General features: G+C 32.9%; 3 protein-coding genes across 5 annotated transcripts; 2 read left to right on the top strand and 1 right to left on the bottom strand.

The window, feature by feature from the left end:
- LOC8269523 lies at window positions 1-7,726 on the top strand. The gene is made up of 15 exons (XM_048373261.1): window positions 1-235; window positions 338-536; window positions 1,676-1,766; window positions 1,900-1,984; window positions 2,246-2,315; window positions 3,335-3,404; window positions 4,624-4,693; window positions 5,365-5,410; window positions 5,511-5,760; window positions 5,852-6,057; window positions 6,174-6,248; window positions 6,714-6,774; window positions 6,881-6,961; window positions 7,047-7,126; window positions 7,282-7,726. The coding sequence occupies exons 1-15, from the start codon at window positions 232-234 to the stop codon at window positions 7,358-7,360; spliced, it is 1,467 nt and encodes a 488-aa protein (XP_048229218.1). The 5' UTR covers window positions 1-231; the 3' UTR covers window positions 7,361-7,726.
- A 338-nt stretch (window positions 7,727-8,064) lies between these two features.
- LOC8269513 (leucoanthocyanidin reductase) lies at window positions 8,065-12,062 on the bottom strand. Its single transcript, XM_002524358.3, has 5 exons — window positions 11,798-12,062; window positions 10,557-10,697; window positions 9,889-10,126; window positions 8,700-8,903; window positions 8,065-8,573 (listed from the first exon to the last, which is right to left on the bottom strand). The coding sequence occupies exons 1-5, from the start codon at window positions 11,996-11,998 to the stop codon at window positions 8,317-8,319; spliced, it is 1,041 nt and encodes a 346-aa protein (XP_002524404.2). The 5' UTR covers window positions 11,999-12,062; the 3' UTR covers window positions 8,065-8,316.
- Window positions 12,063-22,238: 10,176 nt separating this feature from the next.
- Window positions 22,239-26,475, top strand: LOC8269514 (SUPPRESSOR OF GAMMA RESPONSE 1). Of its 3 annotated transcripts, none has more exons than XM_015722497.3 (6): window positions 22,239-22,431; window positions 23,610-23,742; window positions 24,427-24,613; window positions 24,700-25,202; window positions 25,591-25,989; window positions 26,094-26,475. In XM_015722497.3, the coding sequence occupies exons 1-6, from the start codon at window positions 22,424-22,426 to the stop codon at window positions 26,148-26,150; spliced, it is 1,287 nt and encodes a 428-aa protein (XP_015577983.2). In that variant the 5' UTR covers window positions 22,239-22,423; the 3' UTR covers window positions 26,151-26,475. The 3 variants fall into 3 exon arrangements, with proteins under 3 accessions (XP_015577983.2, XP_048229375.1, XP_048229374.1); XM_048373418.1 differs by lacking the exon at window positions 22,239-22,431 and having other exon boundaries at window positions 23,578-23,742; window positions 26,094-26,173; window positions 26,268-26,475; XM_048373417.1 differs by lacking the exon at window positions 22,239-22,431 and having other exon boundaries at window positions 23,578-23,742.

The raw sequence follows: 26,475 nt of genomic DNA, 5'->3' as shown, positions 1-26,475 counted from the left end.
TGGACAACTTCAACCCAACGGCTTCCCCTTTCACTTTCTATGTTCTTTTCATCACCAAATACCCCTATCATAGTTAAATAACTCTACCTACGTCAAGCAAATTACCCCGTAATTAAACCCTGAAATCATGACCCTTTTCGTCCATTAAAGAGGTTGCATTCTCATTAAAGACATTAACATAGTTCTCTATTTGGTCTTTGGTTTGGAGTGAAAGCGAGGTCATAAAGATAAATGTGTCTGTTCCTGACGTCACTGTCTTTGTAATTTCCGTTTGATATTTCTCTCTGCAATTGCTTTCTAAAGAATTTTTAATTTCCTGCAAATTACAAATTAGCAGACGCACAGAGAGAGAGAGAGAGAGAGGACAAAGAAAAGGGAATTCAATTCTCTGGAAATATGGTGGTTCAAAGAAGAGTTATAATGAGCTGGAGAAGAGTGGCCAAATCTTTACAGGCCCTTGTAGCTCACAGCTTACTTTTCACTTTCACTCTTTTGCTTTCTCTTAAGCTTGAACATGCAGTTTCTTATTCTTGGTGGTATGTTTTATTTTCTTCCTCTTTGCTAATTTGTGTTTGTTTGGTTACTGAGAAAGTAAGGAAAGAAAGAGAGAAAAAGCTTGTACCTTGTTTGTATTATATGACATTTTGTTTTATGTTCCTGCATACCCAGTTCGTGAAAGTTTGAAATTTTGAATGATATGGGTTGAATTACTCTTTTGAGGAGCTCGGAGTGTAAAATTGATAAAATACATTTATTAATTCAAAGTAGAGCTTTGTGGTCCCTTTTTTTGGTTTTTTGAGAATAGCTGAGGTCTTTCCTCTGTTGGCTCTCGATTTAGATAATTATATGCACCTAATTATGCATTTTGAAACGTTACGGCGTGATGCTGTATTATTTGGCTTTTATCGCCTTTCTCAATTTTGGAATGTTGGTAAATTAAAGATTTTATGGTCTTTGTAACTGTTGCTTATTATAGTCTGTTTATGTCTGATGTTTTATTAAGAATACCAGATTCTTACTTTAGTTGGTCTCATTGAACTAAATGCATTGTATTCATAACCATTTGCAAATTTCTCTCCAATTCTTCAAAAGACTTTGCTGGCTGGTTTACTTATCAGGTTTTAATTTTGAAATTAGTAGGGAGATTACGCGCTTAATTACCATTGAGTTTAGATTTGATATCTGAGTATAGTTTTCTGATGGAAAAATACATGATCAGGGTTTCCATTTTTAGGGACCTATAAGATTTGTGGTTGTGTTCTTGAAAAAAGGGCCACGTTGGAAGGGGGTTTGAGTAAGGACCTTTTAAACTTTACAGTCATTTCATAGTGAGCTTAGACTAATATGTACTGCATTGCATATAAATTCCATGGATGATCGATGTTATTTCTCTTACTTGGATGCAGACCAGTTTCCTCTTTTCACTCTTCTCCTCCCCCTTTTTCTCATTGAAATTGTATAGTTACTAGTTTTGTCTCTGAATGCTAGCTGCATATAAACAAGATAATGAATATCGTCGTGCAAAATATTTGCTGTTGTAATCATATTGAAGGTTGATAACATCCTTTGTTCTAGTGCATGGAATTGGTTGATGTCCTCTGGACATAGAAGAGTTACAGCTGACTAGCTCTTAAGTTACTAACCACTATTTTGACTTCTTTTTTTCGTCATGCAGGGCTATTTTTGCACCTCTTTGGCTATTTCATGCAGTAGTAGCACGTGGCCGATTTTCCTTACCCGCTCCATCACTGCCCAATGATCGACATGTATGAGAAATTTTAGCCAAATTATTTTGAATATCATCCTTCACATGTGGTTATTTAATCTGTTATTAGAATCCAGATTTGGTTCTCTAGTCAATTATAGTAACAGGATGAAAACTTTCTCTCTTATGGACAGTGGGCACCATCTCATGCTGTCTTGGCAACTCCATTACTCATTGCGTTTGAACTACTCCTTTGCATCCGGCTAGAGAGCAGCTATGGTACACGGGAGCACCTTAATGACATAAGATACTATTGGAAACATCTTACTGTTTCTCTTTTGCAGTTTCCTTTTCTCATTTCCTTTATGCATTCAGTATTGCAAATTGTTCCAACTAGATAAGTTATTTAAATTAGCGACTTGTGTCCTAATATTGTTAATGGGCATCACCAGATCTCCACATCAGCATTCATAGTTTGGAATTTCTTTTTGAAATGTTCATGCCTTCAATTTATTTATTATTTTTCTCTAATTATTGCAGTTGTAAACTTGAAGATTGTTTTTCTTCCATTGTTGGCATTTGAAATGGCAATCCTGATAGATAATATAAGGTACCTCTTTTACCATTGAATTCTATTTATTTACTGACTGAACAATTTCTAGATCATTCTTCTATTGCGTAGGTAATAACATTTCATAGTAATTTTGGTCCCCTTATCGAGTTACTAGGCTGGAATTATTTGAATTCAAGGTGTATAACTGTTTTCTTCAAAGGTAGTTCCTAGCAGTGTTATATGATGCAATGGCTACTCACTTTCTCTGATACACAGAACAGTAGGGATAGGAATATATGAAATGCATGTAAAGAAGGTTCCTTCATCCATTCGTATAGAAAATGGGGTATGTTATTCGCTCAATATGCAATATTCAGGAAAGGTTTAGTTATTATGCTACTGTGGGTTTAGCTTTATTTGGTCCGGTGTGTTTCTATAATATAAGAATGTGATAAGTGCATAAGATAGACTAAACAAAGTGATGGACTTTGCTAGTATCATCTGTATTTGCACTTTTACTAGAATGCATACTAGAGTATGGCTCATTCTTCACCTAGCATCCAATATGATGGGGTCTTGTTTCATGCCCTGCTTATTGTGAGGTACAAGAATTGGTACAATAATTTACTTGTTACACTCTGTGATTGGGAAATGTCTAATGTGCTCTCGAGCCTATAGAGATGGGACATAACTGAATATTGCCATCATAGTAGATTTAGCTGTTATTCACTTCTAAATCATGGGCTTAAAGGCAAATGTGGGAGAAGAATGGGGTACACTACTTTACTTGATACACACTGTGATTGAAGAAATTTCTAAAACTGCACTACCTGAGCATAGTTCAAGGCCGGTACCAGGGTTAGCCTTGCCAAGGCCTGTCTACAAGGGCCTTTTAACACCCAGAAAAAGTGAGGGCCGGGGGTTAAACATTCCTACTATAGCTATGGTGTGAGGAATCCAAACTCATCTACTTGAAAGGGTGGCATTCTTTGGTCTCAAGTCAAACTGCTACTTAAAGCTTACTTTAGCAAATGATTTCGTATATTGAGCATTTTTCTTTCTATATCCTCATATAGGATGTGTAGAGCTTTAATGCCTGGAGATGAAGAAAGCATGAGTGATGAAGCAATATGGGAGACTCTTCCTGTAAGTTGAGAAATATTCTATGAATTAAAGTATTTCTTGGGACATGTATGCAAAATTATTTGTTACACATGTCATATGGAGTGTGGACTTTGTTTTATAGATTAGAATGGCCATATTTAAATTGCCAATTATTCATCCCATGTCCAAGTCATGCAATTGAAAATGTTAAAGTAGTGCTAACATGAAACGCTCAAAATGTCTTTCATATTTCCACTTTTATGACATTTGATCTAATTTAGCTGTTTTGTATACCTTAATAGATGATTTCATTTTTTTCTTTTCCCAATAATTTTAGAGACAACCCATGATTGTACTTTTCAGCTTTGATATTTGTTGAGATAGTCCAGAGAGGGATAGCCATTTTCTCAAGATTGAAACAGTGTAGGGTGATAGTCTTAATGCTGGGTAAATGTTAGTTGTGCTTGTTCATGGAGCTTCTGGGGGCAGAGGGGTAGTGGAGCATTTAATAGCATGTACTAAAATGTTATTGTACAAACACCTTTTCATGTTCGATTTAAGTGTTATTTCTTTTTTTTTTTTTTTTTTAAGAAAAAGGTTTTGCTTTGGTGCTCTCTGTCATATGTCTTGATGAATAGCAGGTTTTAGATAGTGGATACTGCAATGCTTTAAGAAAAAGAAAGGATTCAATTATCACATCCAACTTAAAGCAACAATTCTTTTTGAACTTTATGGATTCTTTAACTTTCATCTGCATCATAGCGTACCAGGCTTTGTTGAAAACTTTGCTTTAGCACTTTTTTCTGATTATTTTGCCTCAACTACTGTCATGATTGTCCTGCCAATCATAATGACATTGTGCAGATTATTATTGACAATCTTCTATGATAAATTGGACTCTCTCACACTGATCTACTGACAAGTGGATTAACTTAACCTTTGAATATAAACCCTTGATGTTAATTAACATGTGGTAATTTCAAGCATGATATTCAATAAATATCACTTGAGATATAGTGATAAGCTAAATGCAAGGACTAGTATCTCGACCTATGTATTTGGAGAAAGGACCAATAATGTTGTTATGCCTTTTTAAGTTGCTAGTAAAAAAGAAAAGAAAATAAGTTGAATCAGATATTCGATAATTATGATGGGAAATGTTTCTAAATCTTTTATGAAAATTGGATTTCTAGTATTTGAGATATTTTCTTTATGTTTCCTGAGAATGCGGATACCATAATTCTAAGCTTTTTTTTTCTAGCACTTTTGGGTTGCAATCTCTATGGTCTTCTTCATTGCTGCAACAATTTTCACTCTACTCAAGCTATGTGGTAAGCTTTTATTTCTCCATCAAGCATATATTTAATATATAGTAATGACATGCTTTTGTTTTCTAAATGGTCTCAATTTGCTGATATTTATTTTGATCAGCAAGTCTTCCCAACCCGCTCCTGTGTCTTTTGACCCAAGATGAAACTCAACATGACATGAAAAATGATTGCTGTATTTGTATTTCTGCTATGAATGTTAATAACTGTGGCACACTTTTGGAGTATCTTCTTGAAAGCATAATTTGGTAGAAACATGTTTGAAAGAGCTAATAAAATTTTGATTTCGTTATGTACTAGAAGAAACTGGACGCAGTTATAAACAAAAGGAAAATCATTTTAAGTTTTCTAATGAGACATAATTTGTGCTCTGTAAGAACTCAAAGAACTACGAGAGAAAGTTATTTTCTGCGTTCCAGGAAGTTTCATATTTGTTGACAGCTGTTATTTCCATGCTATTGTTTCAAACATTTATATGTTGGTCCTCATGATTAGTATCAAGTTTTTAGGAAGTAGGTTCAGGAAAATGAATTAAAATGCTAATGTAGTTAAAAAATATTAATTGCCAAAGGCTTGGTGATGCTTGTATGGTTGAGTTTAGATCCTCTCTACACCAACTCCGTAGTCTTTAAAGTATGTCCTGATTCTGGCAAATTTTTTATTTTTGTATGCAGGTGATGTTGCAGCTCTTGGTTGGTGGGACTTGTTTATAAATTATGGGTATGATTTTTTCTTTTTACAGCTACTCTTCGATGATTTCTAGATTGATGCTGATTTGCCTTTGCCAGTGCTTGCTGAAATGATCCCAAGTCTTTTACAGAATTGCAGAGTGCTTTGCCTTTCTTGTGTGCACTAAGTGGCATAATCCAGCAATTCACAGGAATTCACATATTGTTGGATCTAGTTCTTCAATGACTATTAGTTATATTGATTGGAATAGAGGCTTGGTTGTTTCTTCTGATGAGGACAGGCATCAGAATGGCAGAATATGCAACCTGCAGGACATTGGTGGACACTTTATGAAAATTCCTCTTATTGGTTTCCAGATCATTCTTTTCATGCGCTTGGAGGTATAACAGGAGCTCAAAAGTGAGTTTATCAATATTTTTGGATTGTTCTTCCAAATTCAACTCATATTAAAAGAGCTTTTTCTAATTTCAGGGTACACCACCTGGTGCTAGAAATATCCCATTTCCAGTTCTCTTTGCTCCACTGCTTTTGGTGCAAGGAGCTGGGGTTTTGTTTGCCACATATAGAGTGGTGGAGAAAGTTGTCATCTTATTACGTGGTGGAGCTGGCTCTGGCACATACTTTAGTATTGCATCGAGAGCTCGTGACTTTCTTGGGTTTATGCACCATGGGTCAAGGTAATGGGCTTGTATTAATCAGATGTCCTTGGACAAACTCCTTTAAACCTGCACCAGCTAGGATTATAATGCTAGAACGGTCTGTACTCATTGCTTATGGTTCATTCTTGTTGAAGGCTACTGGGTTGGTGGTCAATTGATGAAGGTAGTAGAGAGGAGCAAGCTAGACTGTATTATGCTGGAGGTTCAGGGTACGTTTCTTATACTGTCATTTTTTTATGTTGGAACACAAGTATCATCTGTCTGTAGTTTTTCCTGTTGAAGCTGCTAATGTTTTGAAAATCATAGCATGCAAATGAAATCACTAGCCATGCCACTTTCTATAAAAATATATATTCCTTTAAGACTTTGTCAAAACTTTATATGGCATGTTCACGGCTATCTCTCGCTAACGCACCAATTGTATCACGCGTAGATGCACTTGCATGTGCATAATGATATGCCAAAGATTGTGATACTGCAATCTTATTTTCTGTTCTCATAAATTTGTAGTAATTTTCTGTACAAATCACTCGTGTAAATTTAAGCCTCTGGCATGCTTACTAGTCACTTGCGCAATATATTCTATTTCGCCAATTGTGCATGATAAATTATTAGGTTATGAAATGAGCAGTAATGTCAGTCTTTCTGATCTTCTTTTGATCCTTATAATTCAGCTACAATACTTTTTCGCCAGACACTGTCAAGAAGATGCCCAAATCTGAGCTGGTTGAGGAGGTTATTTATCATTTTCATTAATATTTCAGCGATTGGTTTACTGCTTTATATGCTTCTCTTAATTGAAGTCAAGAGTAAAAGTAAATGCTCAATTCTTTTGAAATAGATTTGGAGATTACAAGCTGCATTAGGGGAGCAAACAGAAATCACAAAGTTTAGTCAGCAGGAGTGTGAAAGACTTCAAAATGTATTTTCACATATGTGCAAGCTTCTTGTCTTCAATGTTGTTTGCTATCCTTTTAATGTGCATACTCACTTAATTTACCTATCAGGAAAAAATCCTATGCAGAATTTGCTTTGAGGAACAAATCAATATAGTCCTTCTTCCATGCAGGCATCACGTCCTTTGCAGGTATCTAGATCTGCATTTATCCTGGCTCTGCCTCTGTTCAGTGGCATATTCATTTTCTGTACTTTTTGTTTAAGATTTCCCAATGAATTTCCATGCTCAATTTAGTAGAATTTTTAATATTACAAATCTCTTTGCTAACATCCTTATTGCTTCAGCACTTGCTGTGAAAAGTGTAAAAAATGCCCAATCTGCCGCGTTGCAATTGAAGAAAGATTATCCGTATATGATGTGTAGTTCCTGTATATCAACAAAATGGCTAGAAAGCTTCCTTGCTGCTTGGTTTTAGGTGAAGCAAGCAAAGAGAAGACGGCAATTGGTCAGTCCGAGGGGAAGTTGGTGGTAAATTGCAACTACTTTCAGTTCTTGTGCAAGTTATCAAATTGTAATAGCTATATTCTTGTTCTGATTTCTGAACATGGGGAGAAGCCCCACAAGACTATAGCTATTACAACATAACATTTTGTACAGAAAGAAGGATTTTGAACGAAATTACAATAGAATCATTTGTCTGTTTTGGCCAGGATTCTATGATAGAATCCAGTTCTTGTACTGCTCTTCATCATATTTATCAATTCAAGAAAGTTTACTTTTACCAATGCATTGCACGAGTCTGGAGGGAGGTCTGCATTGAGATAGGAGGCATTTGTCCAACCAAACATTTTTCCTCTTCTTTTGCTTTCATTCGACAAAAATCCAAGGGGACACTCCAACTATTAAAGCTTGATGATTTGATAATGATGAACCAAAGAAGAGTATTGAAAATTTATTGCTGAGGCTAACATTTTGATAATTCATACAATCATTACCAGAATAGTCTATGCAGAACTGTAAGGCGAGCTCCATAATTAATTGCCAAGGGTCTAACCGGGGAGGCTTAAATTAGGACAGGACAGTACTTGGATTTTCATAGTAAAGTATCACATAGAGACGCAGGGAGCTAATGAGGGATGCTGTTTATTTATTGATAAATATAACTAGCATAATGTTCAACATGCACCTTCTGAAACAGTATCAAGTTTATTAACAGGAATGACACTTCCCTTCCTATTTCCCATTCTAATTTTACCTGCCATGACAATTAACAAATACACACATTTGGTATTCCATTTTAAACCAAAGCAAACAAAATCACTTGCTACTTCTATTATTTCTTTTTCCCCATCATCTCAACTCAGGAACTATATATGAAGCTAGGCACAAGTTGCCGTTACTATCAACGGCTCAACCACATGGTTTGCAGCAGCATTTTCATCCTTGCTGATATGCTTCTCATTTATTCTACCAACAAAGTCACCAAAACATTCATCCAGGCTACGGAAACCTTCCTCCGGATACAGACTACACACCTCAACATCATTCGGACCATCAATTGAATAATTTACCTGGCATCCTTTTATGAAAATATCATGTGTCAATGATGCAACAATACTTTCTGGTATGCGATTCTCTGCGCAAAAAAAAAAAAAAGAAGGAAAAAAAGCCCTGTTAGAATATACATACCTTGAACGTAGGACCCTACCTGATTACTACTAAGATGTAATGAAAATATGGGGGGTGGAAAATGAGAGTAAACCTGAAGCTGCAGAAAGTAGATCATGTTCAGTGACGGTAGCTCGAGGGAGGGTCCTTCCGATTTTCTTTTCCCAAAGAGCTGCAAGCTCATTCATGTCGTAAAAATTGCAGGATGGTCTGAAATGTACCGACTTATTTATAGTTCGAACATCATCCACAACTTTCATTGTAAATTTGCCAATGTCAGTTCCAGCTACGAAGTAAGCTGCAATATATTAGTAGGTTACTACAATTCTGAACACTAAAATTGTTTTATGTTTCTAATCAATTTAGTTCTTGTTTCTCTACTACTAAAACCCATTTGCTTGATTCTTCTTTTTTTTTTTTCTTCCCCTAACTGAAGCATGCTTATAATCAACAATATTAGTAATTTTATATTAAGATAAATTGTAAAAAAGAAATTTTCATTATCCTAAGGCTAAAATTGGAGATCAGAGATTGAATTTATACCTTTCTAATTATTAATTAACATATGTGATATGTAATGTATGTACATTTTACTATCAGAAGGAGAGACTACATCATGGATGTTATTGTTTTTGTAATGAGTATAAGAAAAAGGATAATAGATATGGGATGATTTTGTTAGGATAATCGATAAAATTTAAACTATATTTTAAAAAAAAAATATTTATATGTGCTAAATTGAATCATAAATATCAATTAATTAGATGGTATAATTGATAATATGTCATATATATTATTAATTTATTAATTAATATGATAAAAATATTTATATAAATTAATAATAAAAACATAATTAATATACTATTTTTTAATATTAAAAATCATTGTTTAATTAGTATTGTAACACTCTAGCATATTAACTACATACTATTCTCTATTTCAAAAAGAAATTATATGCTATTTTTAGAATTAAAATTATTATTTAATTAAAATAATAATAATATTTATAACATGAGTAATATAAAAATAAAATTACATGCCATCGTTATATCTATGTATTAAAATTATGGACATATGTGAGAAAAAATATATATGGAGAGAGGAATTATTTTCATGACAACCTTATTTTGGACTTTTTTTTCTGATATTATTTTCTCTCTCAATATTTAACACAGGCAGAATTATTTTCTTTTTTCTTGGGAAAAACACATTAGGAAAACTTGTACGTAAGAGCAAGAAAGAAAATGAAGGCTAATCATTTATCACCCAAATGTTGATATCACCTTTGATGGTGCCATCACCGTAGATTTGGAACTGATCCAACGGCGGAAGAACCTCCGAGGGATGAGTGTTGTCAAAGTAGGGCCAGGAAGCAATGGAATTGCAACAAATGTAAGTGTAAGGTATGCCGTACTCCTCAATCACGCGTCTGATCTTGCGCTTCTCCAGGTACATTCCTAGTCCTGGTTCCACCGGTTCAGCCCTGTCAACGTCGTGCCCGAATTCTGATGGCAAAAATCTCTGTAGATACATTTTTCTTTACATATTTCAGGTTTGAAACAAACTTCTCTTCAATTTACAACATAGAAAAAAAATAAAAAAAATAAAATATTTTTAAGCCTTTAAACATCTTAAATTTATTTTTTTATTTTTTTATTTTTTATTTTATTTCATTGAATTTTTATACTTTTATTTTTATTTATATTGAGGATTTAATAGTGTTTAATCAAAACAAAAATAAAAATACAAAGGCTCAATAGAACAAACAAAAGTCTCATAAAATATGAATCAAATGTTCTTAATAAAATCAATAATAAGCATATAAGGACTCGATAAAATAATCTAAAATTTCAATAGCTCAATAAATTAAAATAGAAAAATTCAAAGGACAAAAAAGAAAAACCTTACGTAGTGTCATGTCGTTTCATATATCAAACTAATGTATAATTACCTTTACAGTACCAACAGTTTTAATAGCGTGGAGTAGAGGAATCTGATCCAATATACTCTCCCCACCTACTGTTGATATCACTGCGTCAATCTTATGCTTCCTTAGTATCTTCTCCATTTTGTCCGTATCATTAATCAAACCCTAAAATCAAATTTCGAAAGAAGAATTGATAAGTAGCTTTTTCTTAGAAAAAAAATATTACGAGAAATGAACGATATTAGTTGTTTATATGTGTGTTGCACAGTCATTATTATTATTTCGATTATCAAATTAAGTTGATATACAATTTAATAAAAAATTTAATATTTTATTTTATTTTATAATATTTTAAAAAAATAAGAGCAAACTAACTATTTTTAAATATTTTTAATTTTTTAAAATTTTATTAGTACAATAATATAAAAATTATTTTAAAATTATTTATTAATTAATTTTAGTATTATATAACTTAATACTATAATTGCTATTACTAATTTTTCGAATTAGGATTTATTATATGATTAAAAGATTAATTCATTATTAAATATAATATTAGAAAATATAATTTAAGATGTTATTTTTTAGAATTAAAATTATTATTTAATCAAAAATTAATTTATTAGTTAATATAATATTAAAATATAATTAATATGTTATTTTTCATGATAGAATTAGTATCATTATTTCATTAGAAAACTACTTATTAGTTAACATAATATTAAAATATAATTAATATGTTATTCTTTAAGGATAAAATTAATATCATTATCCTGATTAGAAAACTATTTATTAGTTAATATAATAATAAAATATAATAAATATATTTTTTTAGGATTAGAGTTAATATTTAATTAGATTATTAATTAATAAATTAATAGTAAAAACCATAAAATTATATTAAACTAGAATTTTATGTGTCAAAAATAATATATATATCAAAATAAAAATTATACACGTTAAAAACTAAACACACGTATAAAAAAAAATTTAAATCTCATATATATATATATATATGTTTTTGCGGATTGAAGAAAGCCTATATGGTCTCATCAAACAAGCGACATTGGCATTTGAGATTACAATAGAAATTGTAAGCCAATTTTGAAAACATGATAACATAGTAATCTCCTTGTGAAGCAATTCAAATGAGATAAAGCAACCCCTCTGGAGACGTCATTCCGGGGAAAATATATATATATATATATATATATATATATAGATAGATAGATTGCACATAGCACATAAAGGAATAGGAGACTCACATGCAAGACTACGGCTCCTTTATCTTCAAAAGAACTTATAATTTTGGCTTTAGAAGGGCAAATAGGAGTTGATCGGACAAGAACATATGTAGAATGACCGGAATGTAGACTAGCTGCCGTCAAAAACTGACCCATAAAACCAGTAGCTCCGGCAATGAGAACCGAGCTCTTGGAAATGGAGAGAGAATTTTGAGAAGTCATGGTTTTCAAAGACTGAGAGTTATATGTTTCTTGAGAGGGATGGAGCAGTAACAGTTGTAGTAGGAGGGTAATAATGCAAATCATATGCTATAAATAGAGACGAGGTAGTTGTAGGGTTTTAAATGTCACAACCAAAAATGGAACAAGGATAAAAAGGGCATAAAAGTTCAGTTTCAGATACAGCTACTGGTCCACAGAGGGTAGGTGTATGTCTTAATCCCTATGCATATATATACAATCAGGATAATATGACTTCGTTATGAACTCTTATTTTAGTATATTTCTTAAGCTTGACTGATAGCTAAGCCTCGTGTTAAAACATACATGCATTAATAAAAGGAAACTTTGCAGTTTCGGATAAACCCACTTAAATATCTTTCCAAGTTTTGTGTGATTTTCTACTCCAATAAGACATGGTAATTAATAAAAGAAATTATCAATTAAATCTTTATATAATTCTAGTTATCCAGGGACATGTAAATTATATGATATCTTTATAAAATATGGCAGGAAATATTATCCAAAATCTTTGCTCCGTTTATACTGTTTTTTTTTAATAGCTAGTTTGTTTTAGTTATAAATAAATAGAAAGAACCTCGAATTTGAAACTTTGCTCAAGTTAGTATATATATTAACAGTCTAAGCTGCTAACTTTTATCAAGACTTGTTCTAATTTCTTTTGAATTTGTTGTATAATGGATATTGTGATGGAACATATGGTATTATTGATGTGTCTTTTTTAGTACTCGTAAGTGTACGAACCGTACCTATAATAAGGGTAAGTTCACCACGAGGTCGATCTCTCAAAGAACTATGAAGTTTTTTATTATAAAGACTTATTATGAACACAAAATAATAAAAGTAAATTTAAACACTCTAAATCAGTATTTTGAGAGAATGATATTCATAAAGTAAAGTAACTAAACAATAAATAAATATGCAATGCAAATACTTATGATCTAAAACTATACGCTAAAACAGTATTTAGTCTAGCTATTTACTTAGTAATCTCTTTGTTTTACTTTAAGCTTAGATTTAATGAATGAGATAGTGATGTGCCTTTTTCCCTAAGTTACTCAAGCTAATGATACAACTTAGGTTTCTTATACCAATATAGATTAAAGTAAAGATGATGTTTCTAATGCTTTTAAATCTAAAGATTTTCATAACAATTACTATTGTTAAATTAATATGATGGTTAACTAACAATAATAACTGAAATTAATAAAGATATGAAGATAAAAAAATTATTTATTAAATAAATAAAAAATAAAGTTCATATAAAAGTAAAAAGACTAAACTAAACACTTATGAAAACTAGCCTAACATATTTAACCCAATGATCATGGTATTAAATAGAAAGACATAAAAAAGTAAAGTAAAAAGCTCTTTTTAGATCCAGAATTTCTTCAAGTAGGAAAAATATTGGTCATCAGTCTTCACTTCTTGAAAAACTCCTTAGATCCTGAAAGAACAATGAAAACTAAAACTAAAGTATTTATGGAAAACTGTAGAGAATTATGGAGAGAATAATAGTCGCATGTGTAGAGAGTAGGTAGGAGAAAACTCCCCTCCTTCTTTAGTATCCAATCCTTCACACATGTTTCATAACAAATAGTCTAACTCATTTTCAAAGGATCCAACTATGACGCATAATCCAAATTATCATAACCATATTCAGAAAGGCAAAACCTTCATTCAAATACAAGAGATCAATAGGCATTTATTACTTGCTTTTGAAGCTCTTAAACTTTTTCTTCTCTTTTCTTTATACCCCTTGGATTTTAATTTTTGATACTTGGAGTACTTATTTCTTTCTTGAGATGTTTTTTTTACGTAAATACAAAACATGGGTAATGAATGCACCTGGTTACTCAACAAAACATACATCAAGATGCTTTGCATACTCATAATCTTAATTGCTTTTTACCCGAAAATCAACATTGGTCATGAAGATTCCCGGTTACTAAGCAACTAAAATTAGTGGAATAGAACATATTACTTAGAGCTTTAACTTGCCTATATCATATCTCACAAACTTAGGTAAGCCAATTTAGTAACAAGGAAATAATAACCTAAATCATATACTTCTAATTATACCCATGTCAAATGTTACTAAACTACTCATCATTTCCATATGCAAAAGATGAACACTAAGTATAAATAACTCATGAGTTCACATTATACATATTAAAAACTAACTCAAGGGTTCAAGAATCTTAACATAATAGTATTCTTTCATCGACTCTTATATAGAATAATAAAAAAAAACTGAGTGGAAAAATTTAAAATTTTGCAAAAGATTAACCAAAGTTGCTAATTCTCATGGCATATGACCTATAAAGTTTAATCGAAGAAATATTCTATTTCCCTCCCCCACACTTAAATTTGGCATTGTCCTCAATATCATTGCATATATAAAAATAAAGAATAAAAAGAGGGAAAAAAAATAGAATACTCCCCTGGAATTTTGCAATGCATAGTAAGTAATGAACTTGAATTCCAATCTCCACCATCTAAACCTTAGAAGTACACTTAAACACACATCATTAATAATTATAAAAGAAATAAAGAATTAAAAATAATAAACTATCCTAAACATACTAGAAAGATTAAATCCTAAGATAATTAAAAGTTTGAATTATGAAGGTTTTTTTAGCACATAGAATGGATCGTGTTGTATTATGAAAATTAGATATTTCACGTTCATTCTCTATTTCTTTTTTACTTTTTACTTTTTTTTTTAATTTTAAGAAAAGAAAAATATATTCTTCACATTGGATATCTGTCCTTCTAATTTCACTTTTAGTGTTGTCAGCTGATCAATGTTAAACGGAAAAATAAAGTTAGCTAAAAATGAAAATATTTTAATAAAAATATTCAAAATTAGATAATATACCGTCCTAGCTAATTTATTTATTGAATAAGCATTAAAGTCATATCAACTTTAGGGTAAAATAATAAATGCATTCTTTATAAATTGTAATTCATATAAAGCTGCATTTAATTCCTAAAAAGTGAAAACTAATTAAATATTTACACACTCTTCTCTCTTTATCTCTCTCTAATAAACCTAAAACAGAAAACTCTATAGCCAAAAATATATATAAGAATATATTTTCCACTTTCTATATGTAAGAATATGTCTCTCTAATAAATTCATGAAACCTGAGGATTATATTCCCAAGAGGCTGGCAAATAATATAACATAGATGGACAAAGCCTCAGGATGTTCTAAGTGCACATCGCAGGTAGCAGTAGCTCTTCCTGGACCTACTAAAGCTACATTATCAACCTTAAGTTTTAACCATCCTGAAAGAGGAAGGATCCGATGAATTATATAATACAAGAACCACAAGCAAAGAGAGGCTTTAATTAATGCAGACAAGTGTTGAAAAAGATACTCCATTCATTCTATTATATTTGTCGCTCTTGCAAATAAAAAAGAATTTAATTATTTATCATTTTTATATATTTAATGTAGTATTAATTTTTTATTTTTATATTAAAATAAATATAATAAATTTTAAAATATCTATAAAAAGATATTTAGTTAATTTTCTTCTATATTTGTTAAATGCTCGTATTGGTTTTGTAAATTCTCATACTTTGAATGATAATGCATTTCCAATTTTAAGTTCTAAATTAATAATTTTATATGAATTAGAAAATATAATAAATTCACCAACAATTAGCGTCGGAATGAACTTTCATTATATAATTGACAAATCAAATGTTAAATTAGTAGCAGATATGTATATTTTTATAATAAATTAAAATAATTTAGTGATGAAGTTTATCGGGGTTGCTGTTATTAGTAAAGATTATTCATTGCTATAATCAGTCCTCATTAAAAAAGCACAAATGATCCATTGCTAATATTACTCTTACAATTGAAAATATTTATATTATCAAAACTTTAGTTAGAGTAATTTAATTATAAATCTTTTCCATCATTAATATATATAATCCGTCGCTAAAATGAGATTTTATTTTATTTTATATTTCAGACTAAATTTGAATTATCCAAAGATCAACTCGATTTATATATATATATATATATATATATATTTCGGTTTCCTCAAAATATAATTTTGCTAAAACGTATTAATTATTAGTCAAAGTTTGTTATTTAACGTGTTTTATTGATCCACATTTGTCAATAAGTCCTAGTCCTAAGGGAAGTTCTATTCTTTAGAATCAGTTTCTTATATTCCTATTTTGTTGCCATGTAGTATGTGGCTTTTTGATTCATTCCTGTTTTGTAAAGGCGTATATAAGCCACCTTTCATTTTCTGATGAAGAAGACATTCACTCTCAATATCTTCTCGAGTTACAATTATTTCTGGTTCTAATGATTAGTATCAGAGCTCTACAAGGGGCATGGTATTGTGTGGAGAGTGAGCATGTGTGAGAAGAGAATCACTGAGAGATCAAAGTGTGTGTGAAGTGAGTAAGAGAAGAAACACCAAGAGATTAATATGTCTTCATCTGAGAAGTTCGTACAGCCGGCTATTCCAAGGTTCGATGGCCACTATGATTATTGGTCAATGACGATAGAGAATTTTCTACGAAGTAAGGAAATGTGGCACCTCGTAAAAGGAGAAAAATTGACACTAGCAATTGGAACAGCACCAACAAGTGAAGCGCAACGAAAGAGTGTGGAAGAGGCCAAGCTTAAAGATTTGAAGGTCAAGAATTTCTTGTTTCAAGCTATTGACAAAAAGATTCTTGAAACAATTATTGACAAGGGAACTTCGAAGGCAATATGGAGTTCTATGCAGCAAAAGTATCAAGGGTCCACAAAGGTGAAAAGAGCATAACTCCAAGCATTGAGAAGAGATTTCGAACTACTGGCCATGAAAGAAGGCGAGAAGATCGATAGCTACTTGGGAAGGACTCTTAATGTGGTAAACAAGATGAAATTAAATGGTGAAGCAATGGAGCAAAGTACGGTTGTTAGTAAGATACTCAGATCTTTGACCTCTAAATTCAATTATGTTGTGTGCTCAATAGAGGAATCAAATGATTTGAGTACCTTGAGTATTGATGAACTACATGGCAGCCTTCTTGTTCATGAGCAAAGAATGCAGGGATTTCAGGCAGAAGAACATGTATTGAAGATAACCAATGATGATAGACCAATCAGAGGCGGAGGAGGTAGAGGTCTATTCAGAGGAGGACGTGGTAGAGGAAGAGGAAGACAGTCTCTAAACAGAGCAATCGTTGAGTGCTTTAAGTGTCACAAGTTGGGTCACTTTCAGTATGAGTGCCCTGACTGGGAGAAGAAAGCAAATTATGCGGAGCTTGAGAAAGAAGAAGAACTCTTACTGATGGAGTACGAAGAGTTGCATCAAACCGTACAATAAGAAGCTTGGTTTCTGGACTCCGGCTGCAGCAATCATATGACAGGAAACAAAGAATGGTTCTCGAAAATGGAAGGAGGATTTTGCAGAATTGTGAAGCTTGAGAATGATACCACAATGGCTATTGTAGCAAAAGGAAGCATCCGAGTGCAAATAAATGGCATTACTCATGTAATATCCGATGTTTACTTTGTCCCTAAGCTTACGAACAATTTGCTAAGCTTAGGACAACTACAAGAAAAAGGGTTAGCAATTTTAATTCAAAATGGCACTTGCAAAGTATTTCACCCGGATAAATGATTAATTATGCACACTAGTATGAGGGGAAATAGGATGTTCTGTTTGACAGTTTGTGCAACACTAAAAGATCCCATGTGTCTACAAGCTGAAGTGGTCTCGGAGAAATAAACTCAATTATGGCATTGTCGCTTTGCGCACCTTAACTACAAGGGGCTCAGTACACTCTCATGCAAGAATATGGTCATTGGGCTACCTTATGTGAGGTCTTCGAAGAAGATTTGCACTACTTGTCTCATTGGGAAACAACAGAGAGAGTCAATCCCAAAGAAGAGCTCATGGAGTGCCTTGAAGAAGCTTCAGTTAATTCATGCCGATATTTGTGGTCCTATCACACCATCTTCAAACAGTGACAAGAGGTATATCTTAAGCTTTACTAATGACTTTTCTCGTAAAGCTTGGATTTATTTCTTACATGAAAAATAAGAAGCGTTTATTATGTTCAAAAAGTTCAAAGCTAGTGTTGAAAAAGAAGTTGGTTTCATCACTTGCTTAAGGATAGATAGAGGTGGTGAATTTACTTACCTCTAAGGAGTTTGAAGATTTTCGTAAGGATCAAAGAATTTGCAGGCAATTGACGGCTGCTTATACTCCTAAAAAAAATGGAGTCGCCGAGAGGAAAAATAGGACGATCATGAATGTAGTAAGGACGATACTGAACGAAAGACAAGTTCCAAAAGTATTTTGGCCTGAAGCAGTTAGATGGTGTGTACACGTACAAAACAGAAGTCCAACTTCAGTAGTAGATCAGAGAACCCTAGAAGAAGCATGGAGTGGTGTAAGGCCAAGAGTTAACTATTTTCGGATCTTTGGATGTGTAGCTCATGCTCATGTACCAGACCAATAAAGAAGCAAACTAGACGACAAAAGCAAAAGGTGTGTACTTTTGGGAGTTAGTGATGAATCTAAAGCTTACAAATTATTTGATCCTATTGCAAAGAAAGTCATTGTGAGCAAAGATGTAGTTTTTGAAGAAGATAAGAGTTGGGATTGGGAAAGAACTGAAGAAGAATGCAAAGTTGATGTTCTAGATTGGGAAGAAGAAGAAAATGAAGAAAATCGTGAAGACCGAGAACCTGCGCAAAATGAAGAAGCAGACAGTGGTGATATCAATCAAGGTGCATCCTCAAGCAGTTCAAACGAGATCGGGCCACTAGCAAATGAAGAAAATGATGGTGAACATGAATTTCTAGTTGAAGGGAGGGCAGCAAAAAATAGAAGAAAACCTGTCTGGATGGCAGATTATGAAGAGGAAACAAACTTATCTGAGGAAGAAGAAAGCTTAATGGTGATGATGATGGCTGAAAATGGAAGTGATCCGTACTCGTTCAAAGAAGCGTTCACGAGCATGAAGTGGAGAGAAGCAATGAACATGAAGATGAAGGCAATAAAAAAGAACAAGACATGGGAACTAACTGATGCCCCAAAAGGAGTTAAGCCTATTGGAGTTAAATGGAGTTTCAAAACCAAGCTCAATGAAAGTGGAAAGGTTGAAAAGTATAAGGCAAGATTGGTGGCAAAAGGATATGCACAACGGTATGGAGTGGATTATACAGAAGTATTTGCACCAGTAGCAAGACTTGACATCGTGCGAGTACTATTAGCTTTGGCAGCTCAATGTGGATGGGAAGTGTTTCAACTTGACATGAAGAGCGCTTTTCTTCATGGTGAGCTCAAAGAAGAAGTATTTGTACAGCAGCCTGAAGGATTTGTCAAGAAAGGAAAAGAACATAAAGTCTACAAGTTGAAGAAAGTATTATACGGCCTTAAACAAGCACCGAGAGCTTGGTACAACAAAATTAAGGCGTATTTTGCAAAGAAAAAATTCGAAAGGTGCTCTAGTGAACACACTTTGTTCACTAAGAAAAATGAAGGTAACATTCTGATAGTTAGCCTTTATGTTGATGATTTGATTTTTATTAGAAATGATAAAAGCATGTGTGAAGAATTCAAAAGTTCAATGATGCTAGAGTTTGACATGTCTGACTTGGGAAGGAAGATATTTTCTTAGAGTAGAGGTGATACAAAGTGATGCTGGGATTTTTATTTGTCAAAGAAGATATGCTCGAGAAGTTATAGCAAGGTTCAACATGACGGACTGTAATCCAGTAAAGAATCCAATTGTTCCAGGAACAAATTTATTGAAAGATGAGGATGGCGCTGAAGTAGATACTACGAAGTTCAAACAAGCAGTTGGAAGTCTCATGTACTTAAATGTAACTCAACCTGATTTGACGTTTGGAGTGAGTTTGATCAACAAGTTCATGGCAAATCCAAAAGAGTCACATTGGGTTGCAGCAAAAAGGCTCTTAAGATATCTAAAAGGAACTACATAGCACAGAATATTCTACAAGACTGAAGGAAGAAAAACAGGTCTTCTAGCTTATATTGACAACAATTACGCAGGAGATTTAGATGATGGAAGAAGCACTTCTGGTTTAGTGTTTATGATGGGGTCTGGAGCTGTTTCATGGGCCTCGAAAAAGCAAACTGTTGTGAGCTTATCCACCACAGAGGCAGAATATATTGCTGCAACACTTTGTGCTTGTCAATGTATTTGGCTTAGAAGAATCTTGGAGCAACTTGGAGCTGAGGAGAAGGCATAAACTGTGATCTTATGTGACAATAGTTCCACTTTTTAGTTGTCCAGAAGTCTAGTTTTTCATGAAAAAAGCAAGCATATTGCAGTAAGGTTTCATTTTCTCAGACACTTAGTAAATGATGAAGTTGTGCGATTGAGTTTTGTAGCTCTGAAGAACAAATTGCAGACATAATGACAAAACCATTGAAGCTTGAGCAGTTTGAAAAGCTTCGAAGCATGCTTGGAGTAATGAAGGTCACTGAAGTAAGCTAATTCATTAGCTTAAGGGAGGGAATGTTAGTCAAAGTTTGTTATTTAACGTGTTTTATTAATCCACGTTTGTTAATAAGTCCTAGTCCTAAGGGAAGTTCTATTCTTTAGAATCAGTTTCTTATATTCTTGTTTTGTTGCCATGTAGTACGTGGCTTTTTGATTCATTCTTGTTTTATAAAGGCGTATATAAGCCACCTTTTATTTTCTGATGAGGAAGACATTCACTCTAAATATTTTTTTGAGTTACAATTATTTTTGGTTCTAATATTAATATCCAACTACTTAAACTCAAAACTGCAATTTTCAAAACTTGGCTTCCGCTGTTTCTTTTGTTTTCTGTGCTAACCATTCAAACAGAACATAATAGGAAGAAAATGGTTCCCTCCCTCACTTAGTTTGCTTAATGATTTCATCATTGTTTACTTTTCCAAACATAATGAAAATTTTAATGAGAAAACATGCACAATATCATCGGTATGAATATTGTCGAAATTCAGTAAGTGCTATTCAACAACCATTTTAATTATGAGCATCGCCTAAATGAAAATATATTTTCTTCAAAGTAGAATATTCAAACCTAATATATGTAAATTGCACCCACAAATTTTAATTTATAAGCAGAATTTTAAGTTTGATACTTTTCATTTCGAAATTAAAATTCGAACTTTTATCTCTTTACTGTAATAAAAAAATAGGAAAAATTAATTCTTTTTTTACAAATTCAACAGTAAATATGCACATTTTATCTATACATCAATTTATAATTAATACTGCAAAATCAAATTTTATAAATATTACTCAAGGTAATCAAACTCGAGATAAATAGAAAATGCACCAATCAAATTATAACAAAACTTATTTTATTCATTTTTGGGATGAGGCCTTCAGCTTGCTAAATAAGCAGTGAATTTAGTGATATATTCCTTTCAGGGAAAACAAAAAAGACGAAAAGAAAAGAAAGAAAATAGAAATCAGTTGACTAATGATTACTGGTTGACCAACTCATGCCCTCCAATTGTCCAAACTCTCTATTTCATCTCATGCCACCGTAGCCGCAGATGTCGAATCAGTCCATTTCTAACAAGATCACCCATTAGAATCAAAGCTATTATAAACCGTTGATTATTATGGGGTACCGCCAGTCAAAGCGAATTTGAAAAGTCTTTGGGTCCGACTCACTTACACTATAGTTTTTACCGCTACAGTCTCGAACTGGCGCCTATTCTTTTCTCTTCTTAATCTCAAATACTTTTTTCATTAATTAATACAGAGAGGTCCTGCGATTTCTGGTTATTCACTTTTTCATTCTAATATAGAACCTTTTGTTTTTCTTTTATATTTATATGCCGTTTAATAAAATATCTTTTCTGTTATTTAGATATTAGTTTTTTTATATATAAAATTGGTTAAAGATTAAAATAATTTTTTATATTAAAGATTAAAATATTCTATAATGTAAAATGCTATAAATAAATTTATTGTATAAAATAAAAAATTTAAAAATCAAATTAAAAACATTAAAATCTTTCATACTCTACTAAATATATATCAATAAGGAGTAAAAATATTATTTTAAAATACAGTAAGAGTAATCGTTAGAGAATATATATATATATATATATATATATATACTATTTTATTATTTTTTTTATTCGTTAATTTTCTTTTTCGGTAATTTTCCTAATGCCCCTCTCATCTCAAAGAAGAACAGTAAGACACGGTTTCAAACTCAAAAAGTCATAAAATGAAGTAAAAGAAATAAAGACTTGAGAGTCAATAATCAATACCCATTTGTTTTTTGTTTTTTTCTTTTTTTAAGATTCAAAGAATCATAGAAAAGGAGATTGGTACATGCGGTTTTGAGTCTCTGGATTCCTTGATCAATCACCAAAATTTTCTGCTTCTCTTATGGCTGGGTAATAATCTGTCTCTTTCCCTTTCCCCCTCCCTTTCCCTTTCTCATTCTTTATTGTCCATTTAGAAAAATCATATTGAGTCTTTGTATTGTGGATACTCATTTCTCACCTGGTTTTTTCTTAGTTTCAATAAAGATACTACTTTTATACTTACCCTTTTCATATTTAGCCATCATTTGCTGCTCTAATTCAAGTTTGGCACGAAAGATCATCTGGCTAGTTGTGTAAATTGTGTGTGTGTGTGTTGGTCTTAACGCATTTTGTTCTTGTCTTTGATAGCCATGGCTGAATACTGTAACCTAGTGAAGCGGAAAGAACTAACCTTTTTAGTGTTGATTCTGGTTTGAGTATAACAGTTTCAGTTTTGTTGTCAGTCACTGTTGTACTGCTAAGTTGATTCTCTTTGCAATGGGTATCCCATGAATGTGGGTTTTTTTTTTCTCTTTTTGTTTCTGGAGGGTAATGTTGGGAGATGTATATCCAATTGCAATGTTTGCACCTTAAAGCTTTTGTGCATGTACCTTGTGCTAAAACTTATGTGATCTCATAGAGATAGTTGGGAGTTAACTAATTCAACTTCCTGTTTGCTGCTGTTGTATCAAGAAAGTTCAGAACTTTTAAGCTCAACCTTGAGCTTGAGATACAATATATGTTATTTGAGTGAACTTTGAAGAACGTAAGTGTGGTTAGGATCAGTGGTGCAAGAAAAAAATACTCTCATATGGTTACCATTAGTTGTCTACGATTTGAAGAACTATCCCATTTATTTCCTGCTCCAGTTTACGTTTCACAAATTGCAATTTAGCTGAAGTAGCTTTTAGTTATGGTGCATGCTCGCTAGAATGCTTATGGTTGAGTTTAGTTGGTGGCCATGGGTTAAAGAATTTATTTATTCGGCTACTTTCCATTTTGATTTTATGAAGTTTATATATCCTGATGGTTATAGGTGATCTGAATATTTGGTTATTTTCATATTGGGCTTTACTTTCATAACACATATGGTGCTTTTAAATCATTTCTATTCTCAATCTTGTTTATATGTATTAGTCATTACTTCACCTGCACCTGAAACTATGATAAAAGGATATCTGATTAAATTACTTTCGTTCTATACATTGGTGAATAAGTACATTATTTTCCGCTGCCATAGAACTTAGTGACATGTTTAATTTTTGCAGACCATCATGGTTGGTTGATGGGAATAGATTTGCAACGAAAATCAAAAGTGCAGCAAATCCTGAAAAGGTGATATGGCAGAGCAATCCATCTAAACCTTGCCCGAAATGCCAACATGTTATTGACAACGCTGATGTATGATTTCTAACTTATCCTATTTATTGGTTAAATTTGCTTCTTCATTATTTTGTAATTTACTCATTAATATCTTGGAGTGGCAAACCTTTCTCAAGGCTATAATTATCCAGGCCATTATTTTACAATTTGTGCTTCACAGGAAGTAGAGTTGTTTGCCTTGTTTTATTTTTTCTGTAGGGGTATACCAAGGAATATGAGTTGATTTTTATCATTAGAAATTGGACCTTAAACACTTGCCATAGGATTGCAGATTTGACTATTGTACTAAAAATATTTTTGTTAGTTCTTTTAGGATTACAGCAAACCTGCAACATCTATCAAAAAGAAAGTATTACGCTCCATCTCACTATTTTTAGATTTTTGCAGCAGATGTATCTTATCAAAGATGTATTCATTGCAAAGAGAACTTGAAGTCTTTAATGTTCTAGCATAGTCTTAATCTTTTTTTACCCTTTCTCTTTTCCTTTAGTTTTTACAGCAACTAATATTATGTGTAATCGGGATCTTTGGATGCCGCTGAGTTAGTAAATTCTATGAACTATGCATGTCCCCATGCACTTCTAAAATATATCTATCAATAATTCTATTGTTTTTCTGGCACTTTCTTATGTTTTATTGTAATATCTGTATAGCACAAATATGCCATGGAAATTTAATTTCTTACAACCTTCCTGTTTGCAGGTTACTCAACAGTGGCCTGGATTACCCAAAGGTGTGAAATTTGATCCGACTGATCAAGAAATTATTTGGCATTTACTTGCAAAAGTTGGTGCAGGCGGTTTTGAACCTCACCCCTTTATTAATGAGTTCATTCCTACTGTTAACAAGGATGATGGGATCTGTTATACCCATCCTCAGAATCTACCAGGTTAGAGCCAGAAGTTCAACTTGATTCTCTAATTTGAGCTCTAACCATCTTTGATTTAGTTCTACTTCTAAATTTGTAAATTTTAGGTGTTAGGCAGGATGGAAGTGTATCTCACTTCTTTCACAGAGCAATCAAGGCTTACAACACTGGGACTCGAAAGCGTCGAAAGATTCAAGGCGATGATTTGGGTGATGTCCGCTGGCACAAGACTGGAAGGAATAAACCAGTGCTGTTGGATGGAGTTCAGAGGGGTTGCAAGAAAATTATGGTACTGTACATGAGCACAGTCAGAGGAGGCAAAGCTGAGAAAACAAATTGGGTTATGCATCAATATCACTTGGGGACAGGTGATGATGAGAGGGAGGGGGATTATGTAGTTTCCAAGATATTTTATCAGCAGCAACATATTAACAAGGGTGACAAAACTGAAGATGATTTGTTTGAAAATATTGATCCTGTGATTGCAAAAGTTGATCCAGTCACACCAGTATCTGTGACTCCTGAACCTCCAAGTATTGAAAGGCGATGTCCGGATCTTGATTTGGGTAAAGAGTCTACAATTCCCAATATTTGCACAGACCACGCTCAGGTAAAACCTCTTCTCTTCTCTATTTCCTTCCTTGCAGCCTAAAGATATGATCATTTTCCACTATCTTGATTTCATGAACAAATCCAAATTTGGGAGCTTGTTCTCTGCAACTACCTTCCACAAAATATTTCCTTATTTTGTTATTTTTATTTTTATTTTTTTTGTTTTTGTTTTTGTTTTGTTTTCTCTGACAAAATTATGCTGTGTTTGTCCATTTACTGTGATTAAGGCTATTTTGCTCAGTAGGGCTATATGATGTGCTGTTATTGACACAGAATTTGCTGCGAGTTAGTTCAGAGATCATATGCTCTTTATATTTTATATCCATTTGCTCATGTCAAAAGGAGATACTGACATCTATGATATTCCTTTTTTTTTTTTCCTAAAGCATCCTGGGATGGAACATGCAGAAATCCAGGTGCAACCTGAACGTGAAAATCCCTCTTATGATGATCAATTGAAGACAGAAAATACTAATGAGATGATGGAGAATAATGATGACTGTGTTGAGGAAAATCAGAAATGGTGGGACAGTGAGTCACAAAATCTGTTGGATTCACAACAGCTCGTGGGAGCCCTATCTTTGTGTGATGAGTTCCTTCAAAGCCAATCTCCTAACAGGTACGAAAGTGGGAATGGGAGGGCCAACGGCAAGCCCTGCCTTGCTGATTATGCGCGGTTAGGACCGGAGGATTTAAAGAAGGATCTTGAGGAGTGCCAGAATCTAGTACTTGATCCGGCTAACATAGAACTCGATACACCTCCAGATTTCAGATTAAGTCAGCTTGTATGTTCTGTTTTGCATGTTTATCTTTCGCCTTCAGCATTAAACCCTTTCTTACTATTGCTTCTTTTTCCCTAGTGTTAATGCAATTGGCTATGCTTTTGTAGGAATTTGGATCACAAGAAAGCTTTATTGCATGGGGTGGTGGGAAGACGATTGACTGAGCGACTTAAACTGGATCATGGCAGTAAATATCATTTTGTGCAGCTCTTTTTCATTACTTCGCCTGCTTTTGCTTTTGAAACTGAATTATTTTGATGGAAACTCTATCTGTGATTCAGGATGGCAAAGTAATTGTGCTCACAATCCAAGCTGTAATTAAAGTTGTGCTTATGCTAGAGAATGTATTAAGGTTGTAGAAGGCTTCAACCAACACTTAAGTCTTTTCACTGATTTTGTAGTACTCTTGGTTCTACGGCATAATGCTAATGGATTTTAAGTGCATTTTTCAAAAGAAAAAAAGAACACTTGAACATCTGTTTGCAGTCA

This window comes from Ricinus communis, chromosome 4, assembly GCF_019578655.1.
Source record: "Ricinus communis isolate WT05 ecotype wild-type chromosome 4, ASM1957865v1, whole genome shotgun sequence".
Classification (NCBI taxonomy): Eukaryota; Viridiplantae; Streptophyta; class Magnoliopsida; order Malpighiales; family Euphorbiaceae; genus Ricinus; species Ricinus communis.
Note: the sequence above shows the minus strand (reverse complement) of the source record. Positions and strands in the feature narration are given on the sequence as shown.

Bases quoted from the DNA above. Each gene is read 5' to 3' on its own strand.
- LOC8269523 (XM_048373261.1), top strand. The intron at 3,405-4,623 runs GTAAGTTGAGAA...TTTTTTTTCTAG, and splicing joins CAATATGGGAGACTCTTCCT to CACTTTTGGGTTGCAATCTC. The intron at 6,962-7,046 runs GTATTTTCACAT...TTTACCTATCAG, and splicing joins AGTGTGAAAGACTTCAAAAT to GAAAAAATCCTATGCAGAAT.
- LOC8269513 (XM_002524358.3), bottom strand. From the start codon at position 11,998: ATGACTTCTCAAAATTCTCTCTCCATTTCCAAGAGCTCGGTTCTCATT. The intron at 10,127-10,556 runs GTAATTATACAT...ATGTATCTACAG, and splicing joins AAACTGTTGGTACTGTAAAG to AGATTTTTGCCATCAGAATT. The intron at 8,574-8,699 runs GTTTACTCTCAT...TTTTTTGCGCAG, and splicing joins TCTACTTTCTGCAGCTTCAG to AGAATCGCATACCAGAAAGT.
- LOC8269514 (XM_048373418.1), top strand. From the start codon at position 23,593: ATGTTTAATTTTTGCAGACCATCATGGTTGGTTGATGGGAATAGATTT. The intron at 23,743-24,426 runs GTATGATTTCTA...TCCTGTTTGCAG, and splicing joins ATGTTATTGACAACGCTGAT to GTTACTCAACAGTGGCCTGG. The intron at 25,203-25,590 runs GTAAAACCTCTT...TTTTTCCTAAAG, and splicing joins TTTGCACAGACCACGCTCAG to CATCCTGGGATGGAACATGC.